The following is a 27,769-nucleotide window of genomic DNA, read 5'->3' on the forward strand; positions in this document are numbered from 1 at the left end:
ACTGCTCAAGCCCAGGAGGCAGAAGTTGCAGTGAGCTGAGATCGCTTCATTGCACTCCAGCCTGAGCAACAGAGCAAACACTCCATCTTAAAAAAACAAACAATCTACAGTTTTGACATTTTGATGCCTCTTGCCTGTTTCAAAGGCATCTTGATGTGCCTGTGGTTTCACTTCCTTCTAGGTCTTCATACAGCAGAGTATGTGTCTGATTAAAAAGGACCTTAAAGGTAGAAAATTTATGTATTCATATTCCTAACAGTTATATCCACTTCTAGAAAACAAGAACAGGGGGAACACGTATATTAGCTCCTGGTTAATTAGGGGCAACTTGGAAAGTACAATAAGAATCTAAGAAAATTATCTGAAAATGAAGGAGATCAAATTGGAGAAAGTCAAGAATTTTTGTTTCTTTTTCTTGTATCACAAAGCAGCTAAAGATCTACATGTAAAGTCCCTACACCCCAGCAATAGCCATTCTGAGAGCAAGCCTCAAATGAGAGAAACATTACAGAAAGTCAGAATTTACAGTTTTATCATACACTTACCCCTCTCATATCCGATATATTTAATTTCATTGTATGAAACATGTTTAGCATCGCCTTTCCAATTATTTTTCCATTATCTGTTGCCTGGTCAAGAGTTACAGTCCTGTAAGTGTTAGAATTAAGAAACAAAAGCTTTATTCCGTATGTATTCACTAGTACTTCAGTAGTATGGAACTGTTTAAAGAGTTATAGAAAAGTTGTAAACAGTTACAAAGAAGGTTATAAAAGTGAATGCCATAATCTCCCTTCAAGGAAGCCAAAAATACTAGTTACATTGGCAGCAAAGGGGGAAAAGAAAAATTATGCAACACTGGAACTTTAAGGTAAAAACGCTAATGGACACGTGGGTCAACTGAAAATAAAGTTGAGAAATTTACAAAAAGATAAATTTTAGTTAACACACACACAAATAAATAACATTTTCCAACCAAAGCACAAATGAATGGTAAACACAATGTTCTTGATTCCAAGAGAAGTTTTAGGTTCTAAGATTATGTACAAATAATATATGCTGAGGTACAGCAAATATTCAGAACAGAAAGATGAATTCTCTGTATTTTGGTTCTTGACTCTCCTTTCACTGTGTTTATAGAGCAAAGCCAATATACAATTCTTAGATCTTTAAGGGAGGACCCGTGATTCATCAGCATTATTAGGTCCCAAAGATGTGCTGACCTCACCCACCATACCATCAAAGCCTTTTGAGCTTCTCTGGCATAAGCAGAGTGTCTCATGGCAAATAGAATTCCTAACACAGTAACAGATTAATAAATTACTACCAGTTCTCTTTCCAAAGGAAAGTTATTTTATGTTTTGGATGGTCCTTCCCATGTATAATGAACAAATAAAATTCCAGATCTTTAAACAGGAAATATTCCCAGAAAAAAATATTGTAAATTGAATCTGATTTTCCCTTAGAAATTATTTAAAAAGATAATCATATTACTTAATTAACTTATAGAAATGGCCCCTAAAGGCTGGGCACAGTGGTTCACACCTGTAATCCCAAAACATTGGGAGGCCAAGGCAAAGGGATTGTTCAAGACCAGCCTGGGCAACAGAGCGAGATCCTGTTTCTACAAAAATAAATTTTTAAAGTAAATAAATACATGACAATACTATTTACCATTTGAGATACATATGTAACACTTAGGTAGGTAAATATAATAATTCAAGATAACCAACTGGTAAAAAAAAGTATTTTATAAATTATGTTGTGTAATTGTAATTTATAATTCCTGCTTTCATGGTGAACAAATGCATTAATGGTGAACTTGGGAGTTTCTCTGTTTAAGAGCAGTCACCTCATAATCTAGCAATATCATCATATACATGAATGTACTGTGTATGGTTGGCATGAGTTAAACTTCAACAAAACTATACTTTATAGTTCCTTATAAGTAGCTTTCAGTGTCAAAAGTCTCAAAATTTTGGTTTAACAGATAAAACATGGTTTTGGTTTGACAGGTAAAATGACACGTAAAACCAAGTATCTTCATAGTGGTCACAAATCTTAGATCAAGTTTAATATTAAGTGGCTGGCCCTGACATAAAAAATCAAGGTTTCAGAGGCCACAGTGGCTCACACCTATAATTCCAACACTATGGGAGGCTGAGGTGGATGGATCATTTGAAGTCAGGAGTTCAAGACCAGCCTTGCCAACATAGTGAAACGCCATCTCTACTGAAAATACAAAAATTAGCTGGGTGTGCCGGCATAGACCTGTAGCCCCAGCTACCTGGGAGGCTAAGACAGGAGGATCGCTTGAATCCAAGAGACAGAGGTTTGCAGTGAGCTGATATCATGCCACTGCCCTCCAGCCTTGGCGACAGAGCCTGACTCCATCTCAAAAAAAAAAATACAAAAACAAAAAAATAGGGTTTTTAAGTGCTTTTACCAGTTTTCAGACATTACAGTGATTCATTCATCTTTTCACCAATTAAATTTATAAAACTATGTAAATGAAGTTGCTCTCCTTTACCATCATTTTTATAGCTACTATAGTCTGTCTTTGTGTATCATCATTGTTATTTTGAGACAGAATCTTGCTCTGTCACCCAGGCTGAAGTGAACGGCATAATCTCGGCTCACTGCAACCTCTGCCTCCCAGGTTCAATCGATTCTCCTACCTCAGCCTCCCGAGTACTTGGGACTACAGGCAAGCACCAACACACCCGTCTAATTTCTGTATTTTTACTAGAGATGGGGTTTCGCCATGTTGGCCAGGCTGATCTTGAACTGCTCGCTTCAAGTGGTCCACCTGCCTTGGCCTCCCAAAGTGCTGGGATTACAGGCATGAGCCACCGTACCTGGCCCATATCATTGTTTTTAAGAACTACACTGAAATTTCCCTAAGGAATAAAGTTTCACCAAGTCCAAAAACTATAGCAGTCCCTTTGGTCTGCAGCCTTGCCCTTTCTGTCCATGCAGGAAAGTTAACAGCCTGAAGACCCCAAGCAAGGGCTGCCAAGGTCAGGAATGCTGTCAAACCAACCTCCACGTGTGTAGGCCTGGCTGAAACCAAGTGCGTTAACCTAAGTTGAATGCCTTGGACTGATGCCTGCTTCTACAGAATGCCAGGTAACATGGGTTTACAGCTCTTTATTCAAACTCCTCCTTCGTTTTCTTCATTTTCTATTACTTATAACAACCTGTACTGAAATATAATTACCAATATCATTTTTGAGATGAGCTTACCTGGCAACGTTATCACAAATTCCATGGCCTCCAAATTTTGCAGTTTCTACAGGAGCCCCAGGCTTTCGAACCATGATTTTGAGAGTCAGACGTTTACCCTTCATGCCAGTGGCTTCTAGTCTTCTTTGAATTTCTTCTGAAAGACTCAGAAGAAAAGCTTCTGCCTCTTTTGGCTATGGAAAGACAAACATGAAGAAACTTCCATTCCACTTTCCTATGTACCTAATAATTGTAAGTATATTAACTTTGAATATTAAACATGTTGGTCACTCACTATCATGCTCAGCATCTATTAAAAAGAAATGTGGGCCGGCCATAGTGGCTCACGCCTGTAATCCCAGCACTTTGGGAGGCCAAGGCGGTCAGATCATCGAGACCATCCTGACTAACATGGTGAAACCCCATCTCTACAAAAATACAAAAATTACCTGGATGTGGTGGGGCACACCTGTAGTCCCAGCTACTCGGGAGGCTGAGGCAGGAGAATCACTTGAATCCAGGAGGTGGAGGTTGCAGTGAGCTGAGACAGTGCCACTGTACTCCAGGCCTGGTGACAGAGTGAAACTCCATCTCAAAAAAAAAAAAAAAAAAAAAAAAGTGACTAGGCATGGTGGCTTAAGCCTGTAATCCCGGCACTTTGAGAGGCTGAGGCGGGCGAATTGCCTGAGATCTGGAGTTTGAGACCAGCCTGGCCAATGTGGCGAAACCCTGTCTCTACTAAAAATGGAAAAACTAGCTGGGCATGGTGGCAGGCACCTGTAATCCCAGCTACTCGGGAGGCTGAGGTAGAAGAATTGCTTGAACCCAGCAGACAGAGGTTGCAGTGAGCTGAGATTGTGCCACTGCACTCCAGACTGGGCGACAGAGGGAGACTCCATCTCAAAAAAAAAAAAAAAGAAGAAGAAGAAGAAACGTTTGGAATACCCTCAACTATTAAATAAAAATACTCACCTTCTTAACAAAGTAAAAGTAATGAGTACTTTAAAAGATATTTTTCCTTTCTTTCTATGCCATCAATGACTTATTGAAATTATTTTGTAATTATGTTAATAAGTTATGCTAATAAAATGTGTTCCAACACTGTGCTTATAGCCCAACCATCCTCTATCTCCATGCCTAAGGAAACAAACTCCTGAGGTCCACAGTGTAGGCACGAGATTGTAATTAACTCATCACATTTCAAATCCTTATGATATGGTGTCATTTGTACATACAAATTCAAGACATATCCAAATCCATAATCTGAAGGAAAATGGAAACTACTCAGCCAATCTGTGCTGCAGCTTTCCAAAGCATGCAAAAGGAGGGGATCACTGAAACTTAATTTTAACTACAGCTTAAAAAGCATTTCAACATTAAAAATATATTTCTCATTTTTTTTCACTGTAAATGAGAATAATTATAATCTCAAATTCTCTAAGAACTGCCCCCCAAAGCATAATCTTTTAGTATATTTCCCCAAAAGTTAGGTTTCTTCAGTCTCAGTCCTATCTTAGGCTATACCTTACCACACGCTGCCTTAAAAGACCTTGAGGCTCTGCGAATACAACAGTTTTAAGAGTTAATTTCAAGCATCAAGTCTTATGGTTTCATTAGAGATGTGGGACTATGTAAAAATATAAAGAACAACAGATGGCAAAATCTGTTCAATGATCAGTACCTGGGTAAACCTGATTCCATAGTTGATCTCAGCTGAAACAGACTTTCTCTCCTTCTCAGTTCGAACTGGTCTATCATCCAAGCCACGGCAGAATCTATAAAGCATCTGACCTGTTTTGGGACCAAATTCTTTCTGGAGTTTTGTCATGGTCATATACTGCAAGTCTCCACATGTTTTAATTCCCAAAGATGCCAACTTAGATTCCATTGAACGTCCAACTCCTAGGAAAGGGAATATATGTAGTTCTTTAAGTATGCAGAATAAGGTACTAATAACAACTATATTAATACAAAATACCCACCATTTATGCACAAAACAACTAATTTAAAATAATTTTTAAAGTCTTTAGGTGACATAACAGAAGCATCCATAGGCTCAAGAATTTTTTGATGCGCAATCATGCTACTAGGAGTATTTCTAGAATCTACTTCTCAATTTGGACTCCACATATAGATGAACCAGAAACTTTTAAAATATGTGTAACTCAAGTTATCAAAAATGTCACTTTCCTTATTAGTGAATAATATCAAAATATCTATCTTATTTACAAAATCAACTAAGAAATCAACGGTCATTTAAATAAGTCTATAGTGTGACTTACAGATATACTAGCTGACTCACAGAATGTAAGGGACTCTATCATGATTTCGGTCATCATCAAATTTCACAATGGTTTCAGCTGCGTTTTTTCAGTGAAAAATAGAACAAGAATTCAAAAAACGGACCCAAATCCAAAAATGCTACATGCTATCATACTGAACAAAAGTAGTACCAATGACCTGAGGATGAAGGATCCTAAGCAAACCAACTGGTGGTTCTCTCTGAAGAGATATTAACCCTCCTACAGCTGGGCCAGCAGGTAGCAGTCCCTGTGTCCTATTCTGCAAGACCTAAGGTTTGAGCCCCACCCGAAGGATACTGATAAACTCTGTTGCTCTAAGTTGGAGTCTTGGTTTTCTTCAACTTGCCCTAAATGCTTTAAAAAGGTATACAAATCTGCGAAAGAGGTTTGGAGTAACCTAAGGAAACTATAATGCTTATTAAAATGGTTCCACGGCATCAAGTAAAAATTTTCCATCAACGAGGAAAAGACAGTGTTGTGTTTCTGGTCTTCTGTAAGAAATTATCAAAGGAGAACTCAAGCTGGGTGCAGTGGTCACACCTGTAATCCCAATACTTTGGGACGCCAAGGCAGGATGACTGCTGGAGGCCAGCAGTCTGAGTTTGAAGACAGCCTGGGCAACTAAGGGAGACCCTGTCTCTACAAAAAAGAAAAAAGAATTAGCCGGGTGTGGTGGTGCACTCCTGTAGTCCCAGCTACGTGGCAGGCTGAGTCGGAAGGATCCCTTGAGCCCAAGAGTTCGAGGCTGCAGTGAGCTATGAAACTGCCATCCATTCCAGCCTGGGTGACAGAGCAAGACCCTGTCTTTAAAAAAGAGAGTTCAGAGTGAAGTCTGCTAACTTCTGTTCATCATTGTTATTGTTATTTCTAACTCCTGTCCTTCTTAGTGGTCTTCAGTAGCAGAACAACTATCTAGTCCAAGTTCTGCCAGGAAAATCTCTGGAACCAGTATATAACACAAGGTTATGAAGTCGTCAATGTGTGTCAGACAAGTTTAAACCCAGATACTTTATTCCTTAATGGAAGTGAGATGAAAAGGTGTTAAGAGTGCTGGTTCACATTTGTGCCATTTTTAAATCCAAGCCAGAAAAAAGGCTAAGTAAATACCTGAGTTAACAAACCTGAGTTAACAAACAAAATCTTCCAGAGAAGTACCATTCACCAAAAGGTAAAATTTTAAGTGAAACCTAAGTGTTTTCCAAAATGGGGAGGAGAAACACAAGGGAACAGACAAATCACGTACTTGGTTGGTCAAAGGTAGACAGACACTTTGCACAGCTATTTGCTTTTAGGAAAGGCTTTCTGCCTCCCTTTTTGTATATCTGTTTTGTCATAAGACTTCTTAGCATTAGGGAAGACTTTCTGTCTCTCTTTTTTCTCTCCCATTGTTGCCTCAATTCCCACTCCCATAATCTGACCATGATCTTTCCCTTACAGTTCTGGGGAGCCAACCTGCTCTCAGGAACTTGCAAGATTTGCCAGAGACAATCATCATTCTGGATTGTGTTAGTGTGTGCATGTGTGGAGTGGATGGGCGTGGGGAGAAACCCATAGTTTCTTAGAGTATCTTTAGTATATTAGAACAAAATTATTATGCACTACAGGTGTAAAGGAAAGGCTATATTAAACATCACCAGGTTAAACATAATCCATCTAATCTAAGTGCAATGTCCCTCTAGGAAAGAAGCACAGCTCTTCTCTATGGAATGAAATGACCTGAATTGGAGGTGGGGGAGGGAGGCAGGGGGTGTGGTCTACCTCCAACTCCTATTACTTTTGAGTTGGGGTGGGAAAATTAAGCTTGGAGATAGGACCAAAACCTTGAAAAGGGCTGCTAGTTTTAACTAAATGCCTCAATTAAGCAGGTATTTATCAGGTAAAGATGGAAACTCTATGGAAAAAGTAAATGGGACTCCAGGCCCAAACAGTGCAGCCACCTATTAAAAACAAGGTGAAGAAAAATATGCTCCTTTAAAACTAAATCTCAAAGAAGAGAAGAGAGTGTTAAGGAAGCTCCTGGTCAAGCAACTGCAACAAAGATTTGGCATCTGTCCCTGAAGGGGAACTATCACCCTAGGTTAAAAGTGGCCAATAATGTCCCCTCCTTGGCATCCAGAACTTGGCTATCCAATACAGACACAGAGGAGTAAACTTCAAAGAATAAAGTTTTCACCATCTACAGGAGTGCTGTTCAACTGAACTTTCTGCAATGTAGCCAGGGCAAGTGAGGAACTGAACTGGTAGTTTTATTTAACTTTAACTCTAAACTGTACTAGCTTCACTTGGCTTCGATTTTATGAACACCTATGTGCTCGTGGTGGTTCTCTGAAAATGGGACAGAGAAGGAATCTATACGCTGGATGCACAAATCCAGCAAAGGCTGAATGAGGCGCACAGGGTCCTTCACTGAAGAGCACATGCATGGGTGAAAAGCCCTGCAAAGATCCAAAGAAAAAGTAGAAATCGTTCTTTATACTGTAACAGTTGGGGTCAATCCTTTCTTTCATTAGGTAACCAGATCATATTAAGTAACTTATCTGTTAGTGTAATACGTAATTATTATTCTGTAGAGTAAAGCAAAAACTTACTATTGTGTTTTTTCTTCTTATGTACTGTGCACAGCACATATGTGGTCAATAAACATTTATGAGTACAAGGGGCTAAAGAGGTTGGAGATGGGGCAAGTTACCACTGAAATTCTCCTGGTTATTGGTTAGAGAAGCAAGTTTCCCCAAAGCATGTTCCACAAGATATAAGTAGGTACTGTATATTTATCACCAAATATCTTTGAGAAATTACCAGCAAAGAGAAACAGCTTTCTTTACCAAAGTAATTCTCAGGACTTTCACTGTATAAAGCCCTCCACCACAGATGGTTCCCTCTCATATATAAACCCCTTTTTAAAGGAACAGATTATAATTTGTGCACACTTCAGGATGGGAATAACAATGGAGAAAGTAGGTATTTTACATACCTGAAATGTTCTATAACAGATTAAGAATTTGGGGATTTTATGAAAACCACATGAACTACTGTGAGTGATACAGAATCTGGCTCTGAAGAAGAGAAAGACAACTCTGCTGCCCCATCTTTTAAATATCGCTTAGGAAATTCAAGGCTGTGCCTCAGCTTGGCCAGGATGTGTAACTTCACACTTGCCCTTCAAGAAATAAAGTCTTTCCAGCCAGGAAGCAAATGAACCATTTAAATGGTAGGATCTAGGTCAAGGAGCTAAAACTTCTCTATTTCTATTAAACACACACACACACACACACACACACACACACACACACAAAACTACAAAAATAATTCAATTTAAAGATGGTGTTTTGAACTAAACTATGTCTTCCCAATATATGCTGAAGTCCTAACCCAGTACTTCACAGTGTGACAACTGTGTTTGGTTGGTTTTTTTCTTCGGTTGGTTTTTTTCTTTTTCCCAGCAGTCTTAAACTCTCACTACGTTGCCCAGACTGGAGCGCAATGGTGCGATCTTGGCTCGTTGCAACCTCTGCCTCTCAGGCTCAAGTGATTCCTGTGCCTCGGCCTCCCAAGTAGCTGGGACTACAGGCATGTGCCACCACCCTCGGCTAATTTTTTTGTATTTTTAGTAGACACAGGGTTTCATCATGTTGGCCAAGCTGGTCTCGAACTCCTGGCCTCAAGTGATCCACCTGACTTGGGCCTCTCAAATTGCTAGGATTACAGGCATGAGCCACTGTGCCTGGCCATGGTGTGACTGTATTTGGACACAAAATCTTTAAAGAAGTAATTAAGATAAAACGAGGTCATATGGACGACCCTAATCCAGTATGACTGGTATCCTTAAAAGAAGACATCGAGACAGAGACATGCATATAGGGAAGGCCATGTGAAGACACAGGGAGAAAAAGGTCACCTACAAGCCAAGGAAAGGCCTCAGAAGGAACTAACCCTGCTGACACCTTGGTCTTGAACTTCCAGCCTCCGGAACTGTGAGAACACATTTCTGTTGTTTATGCCCCCCAGTCTGTGGTACTTTGTTATGGTTCCCCTAGAAAACTAATAGAGATGGCTAGCATAATAAACTTAAAACTCAGATTTTACATGCAGCTTTAAATATACCAGTTCCTTCTTACATAAAACTGCAGTAAGATTTCTTATTAAAACTGTTTCAACTGTGTTGTCTACTAAGATAATTTGCTAGTTTGATTTTATAAGGTTAAGTATTCTCAAATTAAACGTGAAACCATCAAAAATGCCATATTACACATTTCTGACACCAATACATTGTTTTAAGTTATATACTAAGGGGGTCAGGAACCTTTAAAACTAACCTACCAGGCCAGGCACAGTGGCTCACGCCTATAATCCCAGCACTTTGGGAGGCTGAGGCGGGCGGGTCACGAGGTCAGGAGATCGAGATCATCCTGGCCTACATGGCGAAACCCCATCTCTACTAAAATACAAAAAATTAACCAGGCTTGGTGGCGTGCGCCTGTAGTCCCAACTACTCAGGAGGTTGAGGCAGGGGAAATCACTTGAACTCAGGAGACGGAGGTTGCAGTGAGCCAAGATCGCGCCATTGCACTCCAGCCTGGTGACAGGGTAAGACTCCGTCTCAAAAAAATAAAATAAATAAATAAAACTAACCCACCATAAAATGGCATTTCTGTCATTTAATATTTATGGCCTGTAACAGAAACTTCCAGGTTAGTTCAGACATACTTTTATTAGGCTTAAAAACAGGTATTTAAAAATGTCACTCAATCTATTTTTAACAAACAAATGAATTTTAAAACTTTCACTATAAATGAACATGAAGGCTTTGCAAAGCTGACACAGGCACTTTATAATAAATAGGTAACTACACAAAAATATGAAATAACTGAACAACCTGCCCCTTGGGTGAGACAGGTAAAGATGGAAGGTTTTCTTCAATGATTGGAATTAATTGAAAACACAATACTTTACGTTTCTTTTTTCCTAATACAGCTCACATACATTCTATTTATACTTTTAAAACTACTTGTTTAACAAACTCAGAAAACTATCTCTAGTCCTGCAGCATGAAATAGGAGAATTGATGCTCAAAACTTTATCTTTGGCTCAGGAGTAAACTATTTCAATGATCATTTATTTAAAGGACTGAAAGTCAATTTCATCATCTTCCCTTTAAACATTTAGAATCTTGCTACTTGAGAAATACCTAAAGTAAAACCCATTAGAGGCAAAACAAAAATTTAACATTAAGGTCCTGACAAGTCATTTGAGGGGATATTTAATGTAGAATTCCAAATTATGTTTTTCATGGCACTCAATAGGACTTAAACATTTTTATAATATTCATGTCCTAGAAAAAAAGTTTCAAAATTCTATATTATAGATATGAAAAGTACTTATAAATGCCTGTAATAAAACTATTGTCAAAATATTTGTATTTACCTGGTAGATTAGTAACTAGCTGACCTCTGATAAAATCATCTACTTCTTCTGGTTTTAGGTGGTACTGCCCATCTGGTTTTGCTTTTCTAGTTGCCATTCTAGCCAGGAGAATATTAGAACCTATTAAAAAAAAAAAAGTCATCCAAGAAATATTCACAATTATTTTTTAAATTTCCCAATAAAAAAGATTATCAACCTTCATACAGGTTATCTTTTTTAAATTTCCCAACAAAAAAGATTATCAACCTTCATACAGGTTATCTATCAAGTTTCTAAAAATAAGGTGTAAAATTGGTAGACTTTTGCTAAGTATTTCAGATTATAACCAACAGGGTACCTTGACAGAGGTTTCTCTTTGCTCTAACATAAGTGCCATTTCAGCACCTACCCGCATGTAGGAATAGAGAAAGCATCCTGATCTCAAGAGTGGGCGTTCATGAGGACTGAAGGCAATGATCAAAGAGTAGTTCATGTTCCCAACCATGGGACCCACAACAGGCAGGGAAATGAGAATAAAAGAGTGCTACTGGACTGGGAAACCAGAAAGCCCAAAGAACCAGCAGGAACTGAGGGCGGAAGAGTCTTCAAAACACAGAGACAGGCAGGGAGGTTCAAGGTGGGTGTGGGCAGCGGCCACAGAAGTGGCAAAGGAAAAGGCCACCAAACCCTGACAAGGGGCAGGGATCTGCAGAGTTCAGCTACTAGATGGGCTTCTCTGTGAATACTAAAATCTCCAGACAAAGGGAAGACTTATAGCGAGGATATATCTTGATTTTACTGAAGACTTATATAAAAACTATACACTTTCCTAAGGTTAAAACAGAGATTCATGAAGAGGGAAAGTTCTGGTAAGTCATACCAAAATGATTAAAGTAGTGAGTTCACTGGAGGGGAAAGGAACTGAGGAGTGGAAATATAAAGTCGGACTTTGTCATTCCATATGCTTGAACTTAAAAGAATGGATTCATGTGATCATTTATAAATGAAAATTAAGTATAATTAAAAACAAATTCCTAACTGAAATAGTACTAAGATCTATGGGCCAACATCAGGGGGTAAAAAGTAGGCTAGCCAGTAACTGTAGGAATGCTGGGAACGTATTAATCATACTTTTTATTTTCTGTATCTTGTAGTGTTTTGACATCTTAAAAATCCTGCTGGCTGGGGAGAGACTGCCCTCCAGGGCTGGCTAATTCCTAAAAAGAGTAAACCACTTACTTGGAAGCACACTTCTCATATGCAACCTAATCACCTCCTGCCCTAAACTGTCTCAGGACCAGCTACCAGGCAACTAGCAACCACCCCTGAAGCCCAGAGCCTGCCAGAACTACTTAAACTAGCCATTCCTAAACTGTTTCCTCTGCCCTGCCTTGCCTTTTTGAAAAAAACCCTAATAAAGGCTCTGGGGCCCAGTCTTTCCGTCTGCCACTCCTTCTCCTTCCCTGGTGCTTCCCCAGTAGCCCTGTGTAGCATGGTGTGCCCCCTCCTCTCAGGGAACGGAAGTAACAAAATTCTTCTTTCAATGGCATTAGCCTCTCTGCATCACCACTCAGTCACCAGTAAATTTCATGGGTACAAAGGAGACAGAGAACTTTGGAGAAAGAAGGTTTTTGAATGTAGATGGAGGAATAATGGTTGAAAGTGACAATGGCAAGCTAAGACTAAGTTAACTTTATTTTCCAAGCCTGTGGCATACTGAGTATGGCAGGGACAAACTGGCTCTACTAACAGAATGGCAAGAAAAGGGGTATCTTGCCAGAAGGTAGTAAGTGGGTTAAGAAAGGAAGAGGTGAAGCTTAAGTATGACAGAGAGTTCCAGAGGACATGGCTAGAAGAATCAACAAAAGCAGGCTTAAGTGCTGGGAGCAGCTGCAGAGACAAAGTACAAGGCTTAAAGACAGCATGGATGGAGATGGAGGAGAAACTGGACAGTTACTGAGAGCACTTGTAGTCAGGGTGACTTCTAGAACTGAGTGAAGACAGGAATAGCTCCACATTCCAGGACGCTGAAGTGCAGAGTAACAAGACTGAGACTTAATTCGTAACTCTAAACCCATACCACCACTTAGCTTTAAATATAGCTTCCATTCACTTCTGGGGGAAAAAAAAATTGTTTACAAATGCTGAATTAAACCTTTCCAATTTCTAAAGAACAAATAAATATTCCAACTTATTTATTGCAAAGATTATCAACCATTTACTTGTATTTCCAACACTTATCTCGTGTATCACACAACTGCAAGCAATGCTAAAAACTGTTTTACAAGTGAGAGGAAGCTAATAAAAACAAAAACTCCTTAAAATTAACTGATATTCAAGAATCTCAAAGCAACTCTTTTGAGTACAAGATAAGCTAGATACTAACCAATTCCAACAGAGGCAGCACATTTCGTCTGGTCTTTGATTTCCATACGAACAGCATTTGCAAATTCATCAGGAGTAAGTTTGGTCTCTGCAAGGATTTCGGTAATGTCTACCAGTGCTTCATCACAACTGACAGCTTCAATGTTATGAGTGTAGCTATCAACACAGAGCAAAGGCAACGAATCACAGCCACAGCCACCATCTGGTAGACCCAATGTTGCAAAATAAAGTCTTCTTATCCTATGTTTTTCTACTTCCTCACAAGGCATTTTAAATCAATTGGCTGAAGTGCCATTTTAGTCACCCAACTTTTAACTGCAAAGTTAATTAGTGTGTTCTCTTTCTCCATATTAACTACCAAAATACAGCATATTGGATAGGAAAATGTATAAGGAGTAAAATAACAAAAAAAATTTTTTTAACACAAAAATACAGCATACATTATTATTCCAGTTTCTCTATACTGAGAATACTTCTATAAACCTTTGAAGAGTTGAAAACTGGTGGGTAAATTTGAACTGTCAAAACATTTATTCTAATAGTTTATGAGAATCCTTTAAGGAACAGAAAAATAAGTCAAATAAGTAATTGCTTCTCTCCTAAAACAAAAATATCGCAGTTAAATTCCATTCACTGTACCAGGCCTAGAATACAGAAGGATAAAGTGGCCAGTCATCCCAACTGTCCGTCTGAGAATAACATCTACACTCCGTGCATGCAGAAATACTTTTGCAAAATCATCTCATAGGATCTATCCACAGAAAGGATTTGTTTTAATTAGAAAAAGGAAGACAAGAGTTGCTATGTGGGCCCCACACTAATTAAATATAAAGACTAACAAAGCACAAAATAGAACTGGACCAGAAATGGGAGGAAATCTAAGAGGCCTCAGGATCAAACTATGTCTTTCATAATCTACTTGGAAATGTATACTAGGAGAGCGGTCCTTATCTTTCACCTACACCTTACTGTAGGTAGGTTACAATCAGATCAGTATCTCTCTTGAGAAATAATCTCTCTATATTCAAGAAATAAGTATGTTTTGTTTGGGCTTAATGCATGACATTTTTAAGAACAGAATGGTATACCTGGTATCAGGTATTTTGCTTCAGAGTCAAAGTTGTCCTGAGGCAGGGAGAATAAGAAGCTGAGACGAGATTTCCCAAGGGTGGTAGAAGAACACCACTGTGGATATTTTTCCCCTAAGAGTAGAAACATGCCACCGAAACTGTCTCCAGCCTTCTACCAGGACTATGTACATGTGACTGTGTAGGAGTATGTGTCACAGCTCTCTCTCACATCCTCCTAACCTCAGGCACAGGCTGATGGTTTGCTCTAGAACCTCAATGCCCAGGACACAGAAGCACCATAGTACACACCTCAGTCACCCATCCCTACCTGCCCCTCGTTTGGATGCTACCACTGGCTTCACCTTTCAAAGCGGATTTAAAGCACATTCCACTTGGCAATACTAACATTCCTGTATTTGGGATTTATTTATTTAGTTACCCAACTTTTAACTGCAAAGTTAATTAGTGTGTTCTCTTTGTGTTAATAGGATAGCTTTAACAATAAGTGGCTTATCATTCAGCATTCAATCCTACATACTCATGCCAGGAAACAATCAGTTCTTTTACATTTTCTCTCTCTCCTACTAAAGAGCAAGCTCCCACAGGGCAAGGATTAGATACTCCTTTCTGAGACTAGCAGCATCTAGCAGTCACCTGTACTTAGCAGATACTGGTGTTCAAATTAACACAAAAAGGAAGAGGCAGAAGTGAAGACAGAGGCAAGAAGTCTATCTCTAGGAACATTAATACTGCCCAGGAGCTGACAAACCTAGGCCTAACAGACAGTAAATGCATTTTTACTGGAACTGCACCATGCTCTGCTTTCCATTTACAACACAGAGTTGAGTATTTCTGTTGGGTGACAGAAACTTTATCTGGCTCCCTTCAGAGAAACTGTGCTGACCCCCTGGTTTACAGCATTTATAAGCTGGAATATACTTTTAACAAATTTGAGTTCTGGGTTAGTATTAACTATGTACACACTTTTAAATATTTTTAAATATATCTGCAGTTTTAAAATTAATCACTTTTCTCAAGCCAACTCATCAACCGTTTTAGAACTATTACTAAAGAACAACTTTTATGAAAACTAACTTTTGGCACATCTAATGATTTTAAGAAGATAAAGTTTTAAAGTGTCTCCACTTGTTATCAACCCATCAGTTCTAATTTTGAACAAAACTATAATTAAAATGAAATTTAAGAGAATAACCAGGTTAAAAAATTCCATCCTTCATCTATCTGGCTCCACGGGAAGAAAACTAGAACCACAGACTAGAAGTAGTATGCGAACAATCAGATCCTACATCAACCAAGGGAAGCACAAGAACAATTTTAGCAATACAAAACTATCCCTTGAGACTGAACTACCTGGAAATTGCCCCAAGAAAGAAGGCTTCAAAAACTGGGATGCCAAGGAGATGGTTCCTGAAAGATAAAAGTCTAGCAAAAGTGATCCTGACAATCCTAAAGAAAACTTGCACTATCTTTATTATTAGCAACAAGAAGGAAAACACAGACACAAAATGACAGTTTGACACACTGTACCTTGCCAATGTTTCATACATTGTTCGTGCAACTTCCTTATATGCATGAAAATCATATGGAACAGCTTGAAGATTAGGACATAGTTGCTTGGCATGCCCAAAAAACATTCCGTTCTTAACGCCAACTTGCCTAGAGAGAGAACAAAAACACAATGGAGGTTATTCTAGGAAGTTTTAAACTCAAATATTTATCAAACATGTTGATATCTCCCCATGCCACTAATTTATAACTTCCATTTAACTCCATTCTCATTAGGGGTTAAAGAGAGGCATTAAAATTTACAGGCTTGTTTTTCCCCCCAAAGAAAGTCACAACTGTCTGAATAGTGTAAATGATACATGTAAGATGTGCCAAATATGTCATTAAAAGACCAGGTTTGGCTCTTGTCTGTATCTGAAGCTTTCTGCTAAAATTCATACCTCTGGCCCCTTTGCAGAGATGCCAGCATGCCATATGCTGGTGATATCACAACCACCACAGAGCAGGAATATGCTGTCAAAAAGAGGTTTTCTTCCCCTAATACATGGCACAGTTTGGCCAGGGTTCATCCCCCAAAGACAAAGAATATAAACGAAAAGAATTACACAAAACAGTGCTATGTGACAAACAGACAAAATGTACTCATCCTATTACCACCCAATTCCCAATTGACCAATTCCATGCTCCTGAAGTGGCTCCACAGTGGTTGAGATGCCAACAGCATTGTATATGGTAGGACATCACTCTGGGCAGGAGCCAGGGTTCCAGAACTTTGAGGGACCTAATTGAAAATGGTAAATTTTAAATCTGTGTGTCTCAATGCCCCGCATTACCTTTGATTTTTGGAGCATTCACCACAAAACTATAACTATGGAATTATACATAATTAGTAAAATTCTACTTTATCACTCTGTAAAGAACCAAGGAAAAACATTATAGTAAAAACAAGCAAAATAAAGCAATGTTTCATTAAATTACATATTATTATATAATATGGTTATTCTACATATCTGTTCAATAAATATTTACTAACTATCTATACAGCATGGAGACATGCCCTGTTTTAAGAAACACATACACAGTCACCAATTACTCATAGGCCTCTGGCACCCTCCCAACATTCAGACCATGAGAGCCAAGAAGGAAGAATCCTCTAAGTTACTCAGCAGTAGATACAAAATCACATGCATTTTTTATGTTTATAAAAATAGTAATATTATAAATGGTCTCAGTGCTAAGTCCCTGGTAGATAAGAAATACTTAAGAGGAAGGAAAATGACAGTAAAGGAAGTTATGGCTGTCAGAGCTGTAAAGAAAACAATTCTTAGTGTCAGGGACTTAGCGAGGTACTGGGTTATGGGAGAGTAAATAAAGCAAACTTCATGATGTCCATGGGGACGATCCCTGCACTCACCTAGAAAAGGATGACCTATGATCAACAGGCTTTGTCCAGTAACGCAGAAGTAGATACGTAACAGTTTAGACATATATACAGAAACATAAAATAGTTTAGAAAAAGTTATCAGAAACTGTTAAAGCAGAAAAAAAAAGGCTACTGTTGAAAAGGGTAAACTTCTTCAGGTAATAATTATGCCAGATACACAGATTCAGCATGTAAAAGCTAAGTTTACAAATTAAAGATAACAATTTTTTTAAAATGTGTTTATAAGGCTGGCCATGGTGGCTCACACCTGTAATCCCAGCACTTTGGGAGGCGGGCGGATCACCTGAGGTGGGGAGTTCAAGACCAGCCTGACCAACATGGAGAAACCCCGTCTCTACTAAAAATATAAAATTAGCTGGGTGTGGTGGTGAATGCCTGTAATCCCAGCTACTCGGGAGGCTGAGGCAGAAGAATTGCTTGAAGCCGGGAGGTGGAGGTTGCAGTGCCATTGTACTCCAGCCTGGGCAACGAGGGAAACTCCAGCTCAAAAAAAAAAAAAAAAGTGTTTATAATCCTACAAATAACATGTTCTTATATTTATAATAGTTTCATTTTCAAAACATTGATTTATGCAAAAATTTTCTGAGGCACATTAGTTAGTAAAATATGGTACATCTACTTATGTACCACATTTTACTCATGTAAAATGTACCCAGAGAAAAAAATGTTTAAAAGCTATTACACACTATAAGGAAGTCACAAACAAAAAAGGAAAATCTTTTCCCTTTGGTTTGCCTTAGGTTTGCCATACTAAGGGAGCCAAATACCTTGAGTCAATGGCTGGGAAATGAGGTCTGTTTCTTAGAAAATAAATGAGTAAAGACAATTACAAAAAAGTCTGAAGTGACTCTTCATTACCATGACTCATCTACTCCAACTAAAATCCCATGCAGGACAAATGACCATAACTTCGTTAAGTACATGCTGCAAAAACAGCTTATTCCCACGTTTAAAGCTCAGAGGACATATTCTATCTGGCAATATGCTTTGTTCAGACAGTTGTATTTGGTGTTAGATTCTACAATATATAAAAATTGCCGGCCAGGTACCTGTAAACTCAGGTACTGAGTTACTCATACCTGTAAACCCAGAACTTTGGGAGGCCAAGGCAGGCAGATCATGAGGTCAGGAGTTCAAGACCAGCCTGGCCAACATGGTGAAACCCCAAATCTATTAAAAATACAAAAATAAGCCAGGCATGGTGGTGGGTATCTGAAATCCCAGCTACTCGGGAGGCTGAGGCAGGAGAATTGCTTCATCCTGGGAAGTGTAAGTTGTAGTGAGACGAGACCGTGCCACTGCACTCCAGCCTGGGCGACAGAGCAAGACTCTGTCTCCAAATAAATAAACAATAATAAACTGCCATCAAACCACTGTCACTGTCCACTCTACATCCTAAAAGACAACCGTAAAGTAGGAAAGGTAGTGGGTTCCTACAAAACCACATGAAAATGGGATTTAGAAATTATTTGGCTTTAAAAATCTACGATTCTAGGATATCTGTATATCATTACCTATTCATGTACAACCTACCTTCTCATTTATTACACATAAAGTTTGCTCTCTACTGTTAAGTATAGGCCAACTACTAACAGCTGTGCACACTGTGACCCACATATACACATTCTACCTTGTATTTCTACCATTTCATATTCACATTCTATCCTTTGCTGGCCCCATTATTAGGCTATGTATAGTGAAAACTCACCAATGCGTAAAACCGAGCAGATCATTCCCACAATCTAGTCCCCACTCCAAACTTAGAAGTATTTCTCTCATGCAGTTACTTATACTTGTTTAAAAAAAGTTTTCCTCAGATAAGGAAAATATAACCTGTTGGATGGCAACAAAAACAAGTATCCAGAAACCATTTTCTAGAAACTTTCATTAGGAATAGCCTTCTAGAAAACAGAAAATTACAATTAAGTGACAAAAATTTCATGGCTGTATTTTTTTTTTCTTCAAGTTAAATTTATTTTCATCACTTTATGCATCTTCTTAAACATCTGCACTTAAGTGGCACTTTAATGGCTCGCTATATAGTATTCTGCCCTCATATACTGTCCCCACCCATTTTTTGCAAGGCATTAAGCTTGACAGTCACCAACTGTGGGTAAATACAAATGTACCATCCAAACACCCAAGAGAAGCCTAACGCCTAGACGCAATTGTGGCTCCTGGAGTCCAAAGCCACCAGAGATGGTGGCACTTTCACGTGGAGGCAGCCCTGCTCCCCAGCCAGCATTCATCTTGGTGGGGACTGGGTATGAAGGTATAAAGGGATACCCTGCAGAGGCAGCCTAGCAGGAGTAAACAGAGCTTGCATTTTACCAACTAGTGAAACTCAAGGACTGAGAATATTTCTGGGCTTCATCACACCCTCCAGATAGTGCACATAACTGTCTTGCCATCTGAAGACCAGGCCACCATTCAATAACTTAGTAGGGGAAAAGAGACTAGCCTACTAAGCACAACATAAACTCAGCTCTAGAGTGTCTGTGCTTATCAAAAGTAGTATAACAATTCGAAACATTTGTATTTGACTTAATTATCATTTAAAGTAAGTTTCAATTCCTTGGCCACAGCATCAAGTGACAATGTAAATCATTAAAACATAATTCTGTTAATGAGAAAGGCAAAGTTAGCCTAGGAGTAAAAGTGTGGCATGTCATAAATGGGAAACAATTTAAAATATAAGCATGCATATTTGAACTTCATGCTTTTTTACTTAAATATACTTTCAATAAAACAATTAGCAAATTAAAAAAACTATTATGATTAGATGATGCTGAGCTCAAATATTTTTTCTTCAGATTAAATGCTTCAATAGCCACAACTTTGAATCAAGACTAAAAAGATGTAACTGATCTAAGAAGACTCTGTTTCTTCTTGTAATTATTGAATACCTTAACACTTGCCAGCAATGTGTAAGGGTTTGCTGTGTTCTACAGGTAAAAATGCCTGTGTTCAATTAACAGGGAAAAAAAAACGAAGACTTCTCTTTTTAATTTTTACTCCCTCTACTTTTACAACTATTCCAATTATTTAAAAATGATTTTTTAAATTATGAGGAACAAATATGTATGTTTCTTCCTATACTGAAAGAACCAATTATAATTATGGTTTCAGATCACTGTAAGATAAAGACCTATATGTTAGTGCTAACAAATTGACAACACTCTTACCAAATTTAAGTGAAGAGATACTAAGTATGCCAATAATGAAATTATTTACTTATAATTTAATAGGCAATTGGGTTTCAACATTTTAAAAACTGAGTATCAGGAAGTGTGGATCACAAGAGATTTTTCTTAGCAACAAAAACAAAAGATTGGAGTAGATAAACATTAAAGTCCTCTCCCATTCAAAAAAATCTAATTATTTTATTTCATGCTTCAAAAGACAATAAAAATGACAATGCCCAATTTCTTTTGGTTCCCATTACAGGACCTATTGGTTCTCATCAAGGAACTAGTAAGTTGTTTGTTTAAAGTTACCTAGCAGTGGTGAGGGGCTGTGGGGGGCATGAATAAAATGATTAAGCCTAAAATCATTTCTTTCCATAAGATGTCTGTAACATTTAAACCACTGGCCTGACTGGCATGCCTGAATCCACTTCAAAAGATTATAGTTCAAAAAATTATATAAAAGTAATTAACCAAATTATTCATTAAGAATTATAACATACAACTTCTACATACCTGGCCTCGTAACTACAAGATGCAATTTCAGCCTTTGACAAAACAGAATCAATTCCATTTATTTGTGCAGAATCTGGATTCTCCCACATTGATGAATCTGGTATATCTGCTTTAAAAAAAAAAAAAAAAATTTAATGGTTAAATGTTATAAACTGATTTTCTCTAACTTTTTCAAGAAATTTGTTTTCCATTACTTTCATATAAAAAGATTTAGGAAATTCCAAATACAGTTATCTCTACTGATATTATCTCCTTATCTAATAAAAGGCAACTCTGTAACTTTAAAATGGTTTGCTTCAATTATAGTCTTCATCAGCAGATAAAAACTTATAATAAATTCAAAGTGTCCTGAGAGTTAAAAAAAAAAAAAAAAAAAAACACCAAAAGATAAATATAAAATATCCTGTAACACACAGTCCCTTGAGGTGGACATGGATGAGAAGTGATCAGGGAGATGAACCCCCTCCAATAGCCTTACAAGGACTGTACAGCTCTCTGTAATGGGGAAAAGTTAATGAAAAATATAAATTTCTCTGAATATTCTTTGCTGTTTCCTAAAAGAACTATCTGTAGAACTTAAAGCTAATTAACATGTACAACAAACATGAAATTCCTACCAGTCATCTAATCAAACAATGATTAAGTAGGTCACAAACCATGAAGAGGTTTCATCCTAAATTCAAGCTTTTTCTTTTGAACACACATCACATTATCCCCCATTTCACATTATCCCTTGCTACAGGTAATTTTACTTTTGGTTTAATAATGCATGTTCAATTAAAAACATTCAAGTGTGATCAGAATATCAACACTTTAGAGAACACAACTGAAGCCTAGTGTGACTCACCAACATCTCTTAATATCCAAACCAAATTTACAACTTAATACAAGAACACAAAAGCACACACTCTGGAAAGCCTACTGGCTGCATGCCACTTTACTTCCTTTATCACCTTTAGCTTCACTAGTAATAGAGAAATAGATTAAAACAAAACTTCAGTCATAGGTCTCTTGGGATACTACTATTAGGTTCCAAGAAGAGTATGCTGTAAAAAAAAATTAAAAATCACATTCTAAAACCACAATCTCAGCCACATCTCTACTATTATAAACAAAAATACCATCAGTAAAACAAAACCAAAATATATCACTTCAGCTATTCCAGACAAATCTATTTTGTGTACACTGTAACAATATATAACTTACAAACCCAGCATTTCCGTTTATTTTAGACTTGTTCTGTGAAAAGTCAGCCAAGTTAATGCACCACCAGGAAAACTGGCAAAATCTCTGGTTTCATGGACTTAAACAACTCTTCCTGGTTTGATCATCAACATCTTTCATCTAACTATGCAACCCATACAAGCATTTCTGAATTTCAGCAACCATATATCAACAACATAAATGCAAATCAAACTGATTGGCATCTCAGTGGGGTCAAATCCTACTTGCTTCAAAATAGCAGTGTGTGTATTGTGAGCTATAGTTTCTGACATATGAATAGCGTATGCTAGCTATACGATTACAAACTAAAGACAGAATCCCAAGCAGATTACCCAGTGTTGCTGGAGGGTTTTAAAAGGCTAAATATAAATTTTAATAGTCCATTCATCTAAGCTGAAAATCTGTTAAGAACTTCAGGACTGTCAGTATCACACTTCAACAGAGGGTGCAACTAGACCCCCAAAAAAGGAGTGCTAAAGTCTGAACAGCCACAACCAACTGCCTTTCAAAGGTGTAACCATGAGTTATGCCTTACAAGTTGGAGAATTACCAGACTTTGATATCTGAAGGGCTAGTTATCTAAAGGACACTGTCTTGAAAATAACAGAAAATTTATGCTTGAGGAGAGAAGTCTCTGTGGTCCATGCGCCCCCAATGCCCTGGCCTGAGAGGCAGCACCATTGTGTTCCTCTCCATTGGGCTGGCTGACCTGTTCCACAGTGCAGCAGAGTGCGTGGGTCCCTCCACGAGCGGAGTGAGTTGCTTCATGTGAGATTCAGGGAAATGCAGGGACACACTGTCCTCACTGGAGGGCAAAGTAGAGAACTGCTCATCAAAACTTGACAAACTAGACGGGCACATGGAGAATGTGGAGGAACGGTTGGAGAAATCAGAGGCCAGGACCCAAGTCTGTGAAAAAGAAATCGCTGAGAATAAATCTATGACTAATACGATTTTTAAAACTGTTGTTCTTTAGAATGAAAACTGAAGTTGTCGAAGGGATAGAAAACATCTGCATCCTGGAAATCCAGGAAAGGGTAAAAGGCCCCAACCATGAAATTTGGAGCATAAATTGTTCCAAACAATGAGATCATCAATGAGAAGTGTCACTAATGAGTACTGTCAGGAAGCAGCCTCCAAAAGAAGTCATGGATGGATGAGATCCCCTGGTTGCACTGATCTAATTAAAGAGCTTTTGGATATGACAACTAAGAAACTAAGTTTCAAAAAGGACTAAGGATGCTATTTGTCCTAATACTTTGCCTAGACACATAAGCCAAACATTAGAACTGATCTTTTTTTTTTTTTCCAAAACTAGTGCACAGTAGCCAAAGATTCTAATTCCTAAACCGATCCTCAATATTTTTATATTTAGTGCCATGTCTGATAATAACCCAGAGAAAGAAAGATCGGGAATAACAAGCAAAGAGAAACAAGGCACTGAAAAAAGTTCTGAGCACAGCTTAGTTGTAATCAAATTTTATAATAAAGGACAATCTATTCATTTTATATGTAGTAAATATTTTGGTGAGCTGTTAATGGGTGAAAAGGCTTAAGATATAAAAGTAATGACATGAGGTTAAAGTAAGAGTATAAAATACAAATTGTCATATCACCCTTTCTAGTGACCCGACAATCTCCTTTTGACAGTTTTCAATGGTAAGTGAAATGTAAATATTTCCCCTAATATTTACCTTCTGGTTTATCACCCACATTTTGATGTGAAGGGGATGTGATTATAGAAGGTATTAAAATGTTATAAAAATCAGGTGGCTAGATTGATGAAGACATTTAAGTAACCAATGACAGTACTGTGTTAATAAACCATTTACAGTAAGATTGTTTCTAACAGAAGGAAAGACAAAAGAGGACTAGCTCTCTGCTACTCCTAAGGAACGTTTGCTTAAGATCAACATTTTAAATGCAGACTGCCGATAAAAGGACGTGTGTAACAAGACTACCCACTAGAGAGACTGAGCACTGAAGATGCTACTGCACATATATACACAGTGGTTTTTCTTCTTTCAACATTCTTTAGTAAGTATTTCATAAATGCCTAACATATGACAAGTATTGTGTACTTCCTTAAGCTACTTATTTCTTATAACTTAAGATTTCATCTGTTTAGTAGCACACAGAAAATACAAAAAGAAAAACCAACCTACCACAAAACCATATTAGCAATACTTAAAAAACTACCTAGACCATAATACAACTAAATCTCAACAAGTTCAATAACAGCTACTCCAGACCTACTCATGCCACACAAAATTCTAGAATCTCAGAAATCTCTGAAAAGATTTAAAGACCAAGAAAACCTTTATAAAACTTGAAATAAATGTACACACAAAGCATAAATATATATCTACAATTATGTTTTTTCATATTTAAGACCACATAAACAGATGATCAAAACCAACAAAAAGACTATTATCCCAAAAAAGGTCCTCAGAGATATTCACTTGCTTTCCTTTTGCCTTAATTTCACTGGGGTCATTTGACAAGCTAGCCTGACATTTTATAACTGACAACAAGGGCACTGAAATGATTGCAATAAAACTAAACTGCATGCCTTCCATTTCGCTGTATATCTAACTTCTGACTACTTTCTGGGTAATATTTTTCTGAGAAATTAATTTAAAAAAAATTCTTTTTGGCTTTGCAAAACAACCCTGAGAAAACTAATCAGTTATCAAAAAAAATTAATTTCTAAGAAAACATTTCTCAGTGAATTTACTCAGTGGAAAAAATAATAGACACATGAAATCTTAGTAAGTATTATGATTAGTACAACTTACGATTTTGCTTATTAATATCCAAAACTAAAAAGTCATGAGAGTCAACAACAAGGTTGTATTAACAAACAGGTTCACTAAAGGCTATGGAGAATGATTACTGGTGTTTACTTTTAATTCCAATACATTAAAAATTCTACTGTTTGTTATTCTACTTCCTCATACAAATCTTGAGCAACACAAACTTGAACATTTTTATTGTGATACAATGACCAAATGACTAGTTATTAGCTCTCAAGTTAGAGGCTTCTTTAAATTATGTCCATGATTTTTATCCCCAATCTAATTTATACAGAGCAAATTAATCAAACCTTGTAAAACATTCTTCACACTCTGCTTCAGGAAAACAGCCTCCAATTCAACAAAGCCTAACACTGATATCCTTAAAACCCCTGAATGAAAAAGCTAATTGCTACAACTCTGCTTTCATTTCTATAACAACCATACCAATAGCAAAATCCAGAAGCCATCCACAGGAGCACTAAGATTTCAAAGACAGCTCATTTGTACCTGCTTTGCCTTTCAGGATTTTATTCTGGTAATACTGCCACTCCAGCTGGGGGTTAGCACCAGGACGTAAAGGTGCCCTTCCTGTGCCTCTGTTACTTGTAACAGCCACTGGTTTTCCTGTGAGGAAAAGATTAAATTATTTCTGTATCTGGGTACAGGAATGTTAACAAAATGTAAGTGAAAATTTTTCAAAAGATTTTTAAAACATGCCCTTTTTTTTTCTTTAGCTTTACCTAGACATTAATCCTTAAAGAAGCTAATACTTAGAGATTATCAATCACCATGTAAATGTCATCTAAGTTTCTTAGCTCCTCCAAAAAAAGCCAATTATTTGTGACTGTTTCGATACATTTATTCCACCTGAAAGCAGCAGTGAACTCAGCCTTCCATGGCTTTTATTTGATTTCTTATTGTAGAAAACAGGCAACTCAGAGCCTAGATCCAGACTGAAGTGGTGGGGAAAGAAAAACTAAATATATATATTTTTGTATTTCTAGTATCAGAAAAGTAAGAGTTAACATCTATACTTATCTCTCAATCTTACAGCAACAGAAACTAAATATATATGCACAGGAATCACAATCTGACCTACCACATCATCAATCATCAGCATACAGCCCCCCTCAGTTTTTGCTTTGGTAACAACTTACTTTCCTGTATCATTTCCTTTTGTATGTGTGTTAAGTTACAAGATTACTATAATTTTATAAAGCAATAGGATGGATAACAAATACGTATTTACTAAATGCATTGTTTTGAGGACAAGAAATTTTAAAAAATCATCAATGCATTAAAAAGTTACTCTGGCAGGGCACGGTAGCTCACGCCTGTAATCCCAGCACTCGGGGAGGCTGAGGCGGGGGGATCACCTGAGGTCAGGAGTTTGAGACAAGCCTGGCCAACGTGGTGAAACCCCATCCCTACTAAATACATAAAAATTAGCTGGGCGTGATGGTGCGCGCCTGTAATCCCAACTACTCAGGAGACTGAGGCAGGAGAATCACTTGAACCTGGGAGGCAGAGGTTGCAGTGGGCCGAGGTCATGCCACTGCACTCCAGACTGGACAACAACAGTGAACCTCCATCTCAGAAAAAAAAAGAAAAAGTTACTCTATGAAAATCATTATTTAACATTCTAAAAACTCCTTTCAGAGCTTAAGCAGCAAACTACCCATGACAAAAAGAAACTCCTGGTTTTAACACAGCAGTTTCTGTGCCATAGTGATTCCTTATTTAAGGAAAGAATTGATTATCAGAAGAAAACATTAAGTCATCTCTTTCAGACAGAGGTAGCCACTGGAAAATCCACAATGTATGCTTTTTAAAGTACTGACTAGTTCACAAATATCTGCAATTTCACTATGACAAAGAATAGCCAGATGACTTTAACATATTTTAGCAATACTCAATTAATGCTAAATTATCCTACAATCAAGAAGTTGGGATGTTCACGGGTATCAGGACAGTTAATTAAGTTATTTGCTCAAGAAAAAAGCATAGTTACCCAAGTCTCAAAGACAAGAGGAACCATAAAATTTCCATTCATTAACAAAAAATAGATAAAAATTTAGAAAATGCCCAATACAGAACCTGTCTCTATTAGTCTTTGATGACATATCCTTACACTGAAGATGAATATTCTTCCCTGAAGATCTCTATAGGGAGAAAGAAAAACTCTAATTTCCCTACACCTTCCTTGATAATGGAATACAGAAAATTTGGAAGGGAAAATCAGAATTTTTTAAAAAAGATTTTGTAATCCCTTTGAATATATAACAATGTATCAATTTTCTTAAAACATAAGCAAGAATACAGACCTTTGAGATCTGGTCTATTTCGTATACCCACTGATACAAAGAAGCAATCCATATCAACATGCATTATACAGCTCTGATGTCTGGGAGAATTCAGTACTGACATATCTCCTAGAAGGAAAAAGAGAGCATTCAAACCCCAAACTAATTTTTATTATTTAAAACATCAGGTCTAGTTAATTTTAGAAATTATATTTAAAACATGCTTACACCCAAAATGGAGTCTTTTAAAAAAAACCAGAATCGACTACAGATTATTTCTATCATCTCAAGAGAAGCCAAATTTAATTAAGTCTCTAATTAGTTTGTCAAAAAGTGCATCTTAAAATTATTTCATTGTGCTGATTATTTTATAAAAATACAAAGGTGTT

General features: G+C 37.5%; 1 protein-coding gene across 8 annotated transcripts in view; it reads right to left on the reverse strand.

The window, feature by feature from the left end:
* Positions 1-27,769, reverse strand: part of REV1 (REV1 DNA directed polymerase) — an 88,453-nt gene that overhangs the window by 7,829 nt on the left and 52,855 nt on the right. For 3 of the 8 annotated variants that reach the window (XR_010340759.1, XM_064371472.1, XM_064371475.1), the window contains 10 exons: positions 27,402-27,509; positions 25,585-25,701; positions 21,056-21,164; positions 16,584-16,691; positions 15,932-16,060; positions 13,315-13,469; positions 10,950-11,069; positions 4,904-5,124; positions 3,244-3,416; positions 546-648 (listed from right to left, as the gene is read on the reverse strand). Coding sequence is in view for 7 of the 8 variants with exons in the window: in XM_064371472.1 (XP_064227542.1) it covers positions 546-648; positions 3,244-3,416; positions 4,904-5,124; positions 10,950-11,069; positions 13,315-13,469; positions 15,932-16,060; positions 16,584-16,691; positions 21,056-21,164; positions 25,585-25,701; positions 27,402-27,509 (1,343 nt within the window). In the remaining variant the exon portion in view is untranslated. The other 5 variants (XM_021671752.2, XM_064371474.1, XM_012475833.3 and 2 more) reach the window with 5 other exon arrangements.

Source organism: Aotus nancymaae, unplaced genomic scaffold (genome assembly GCF_030222135.1).
Source record: "Aotus nancymaae isolate 86718 unplaced genomic scaffold, 86718_ANA_hifiasm-v0.15.2.pri h1tg000131l, whole genome shotgun sequence".
Lineage (NCBI taxonomy): Eukaryota > Metazoa > Chordata > Mammalia > Primates > Aotidae > Aotus > Aotus nancymaae.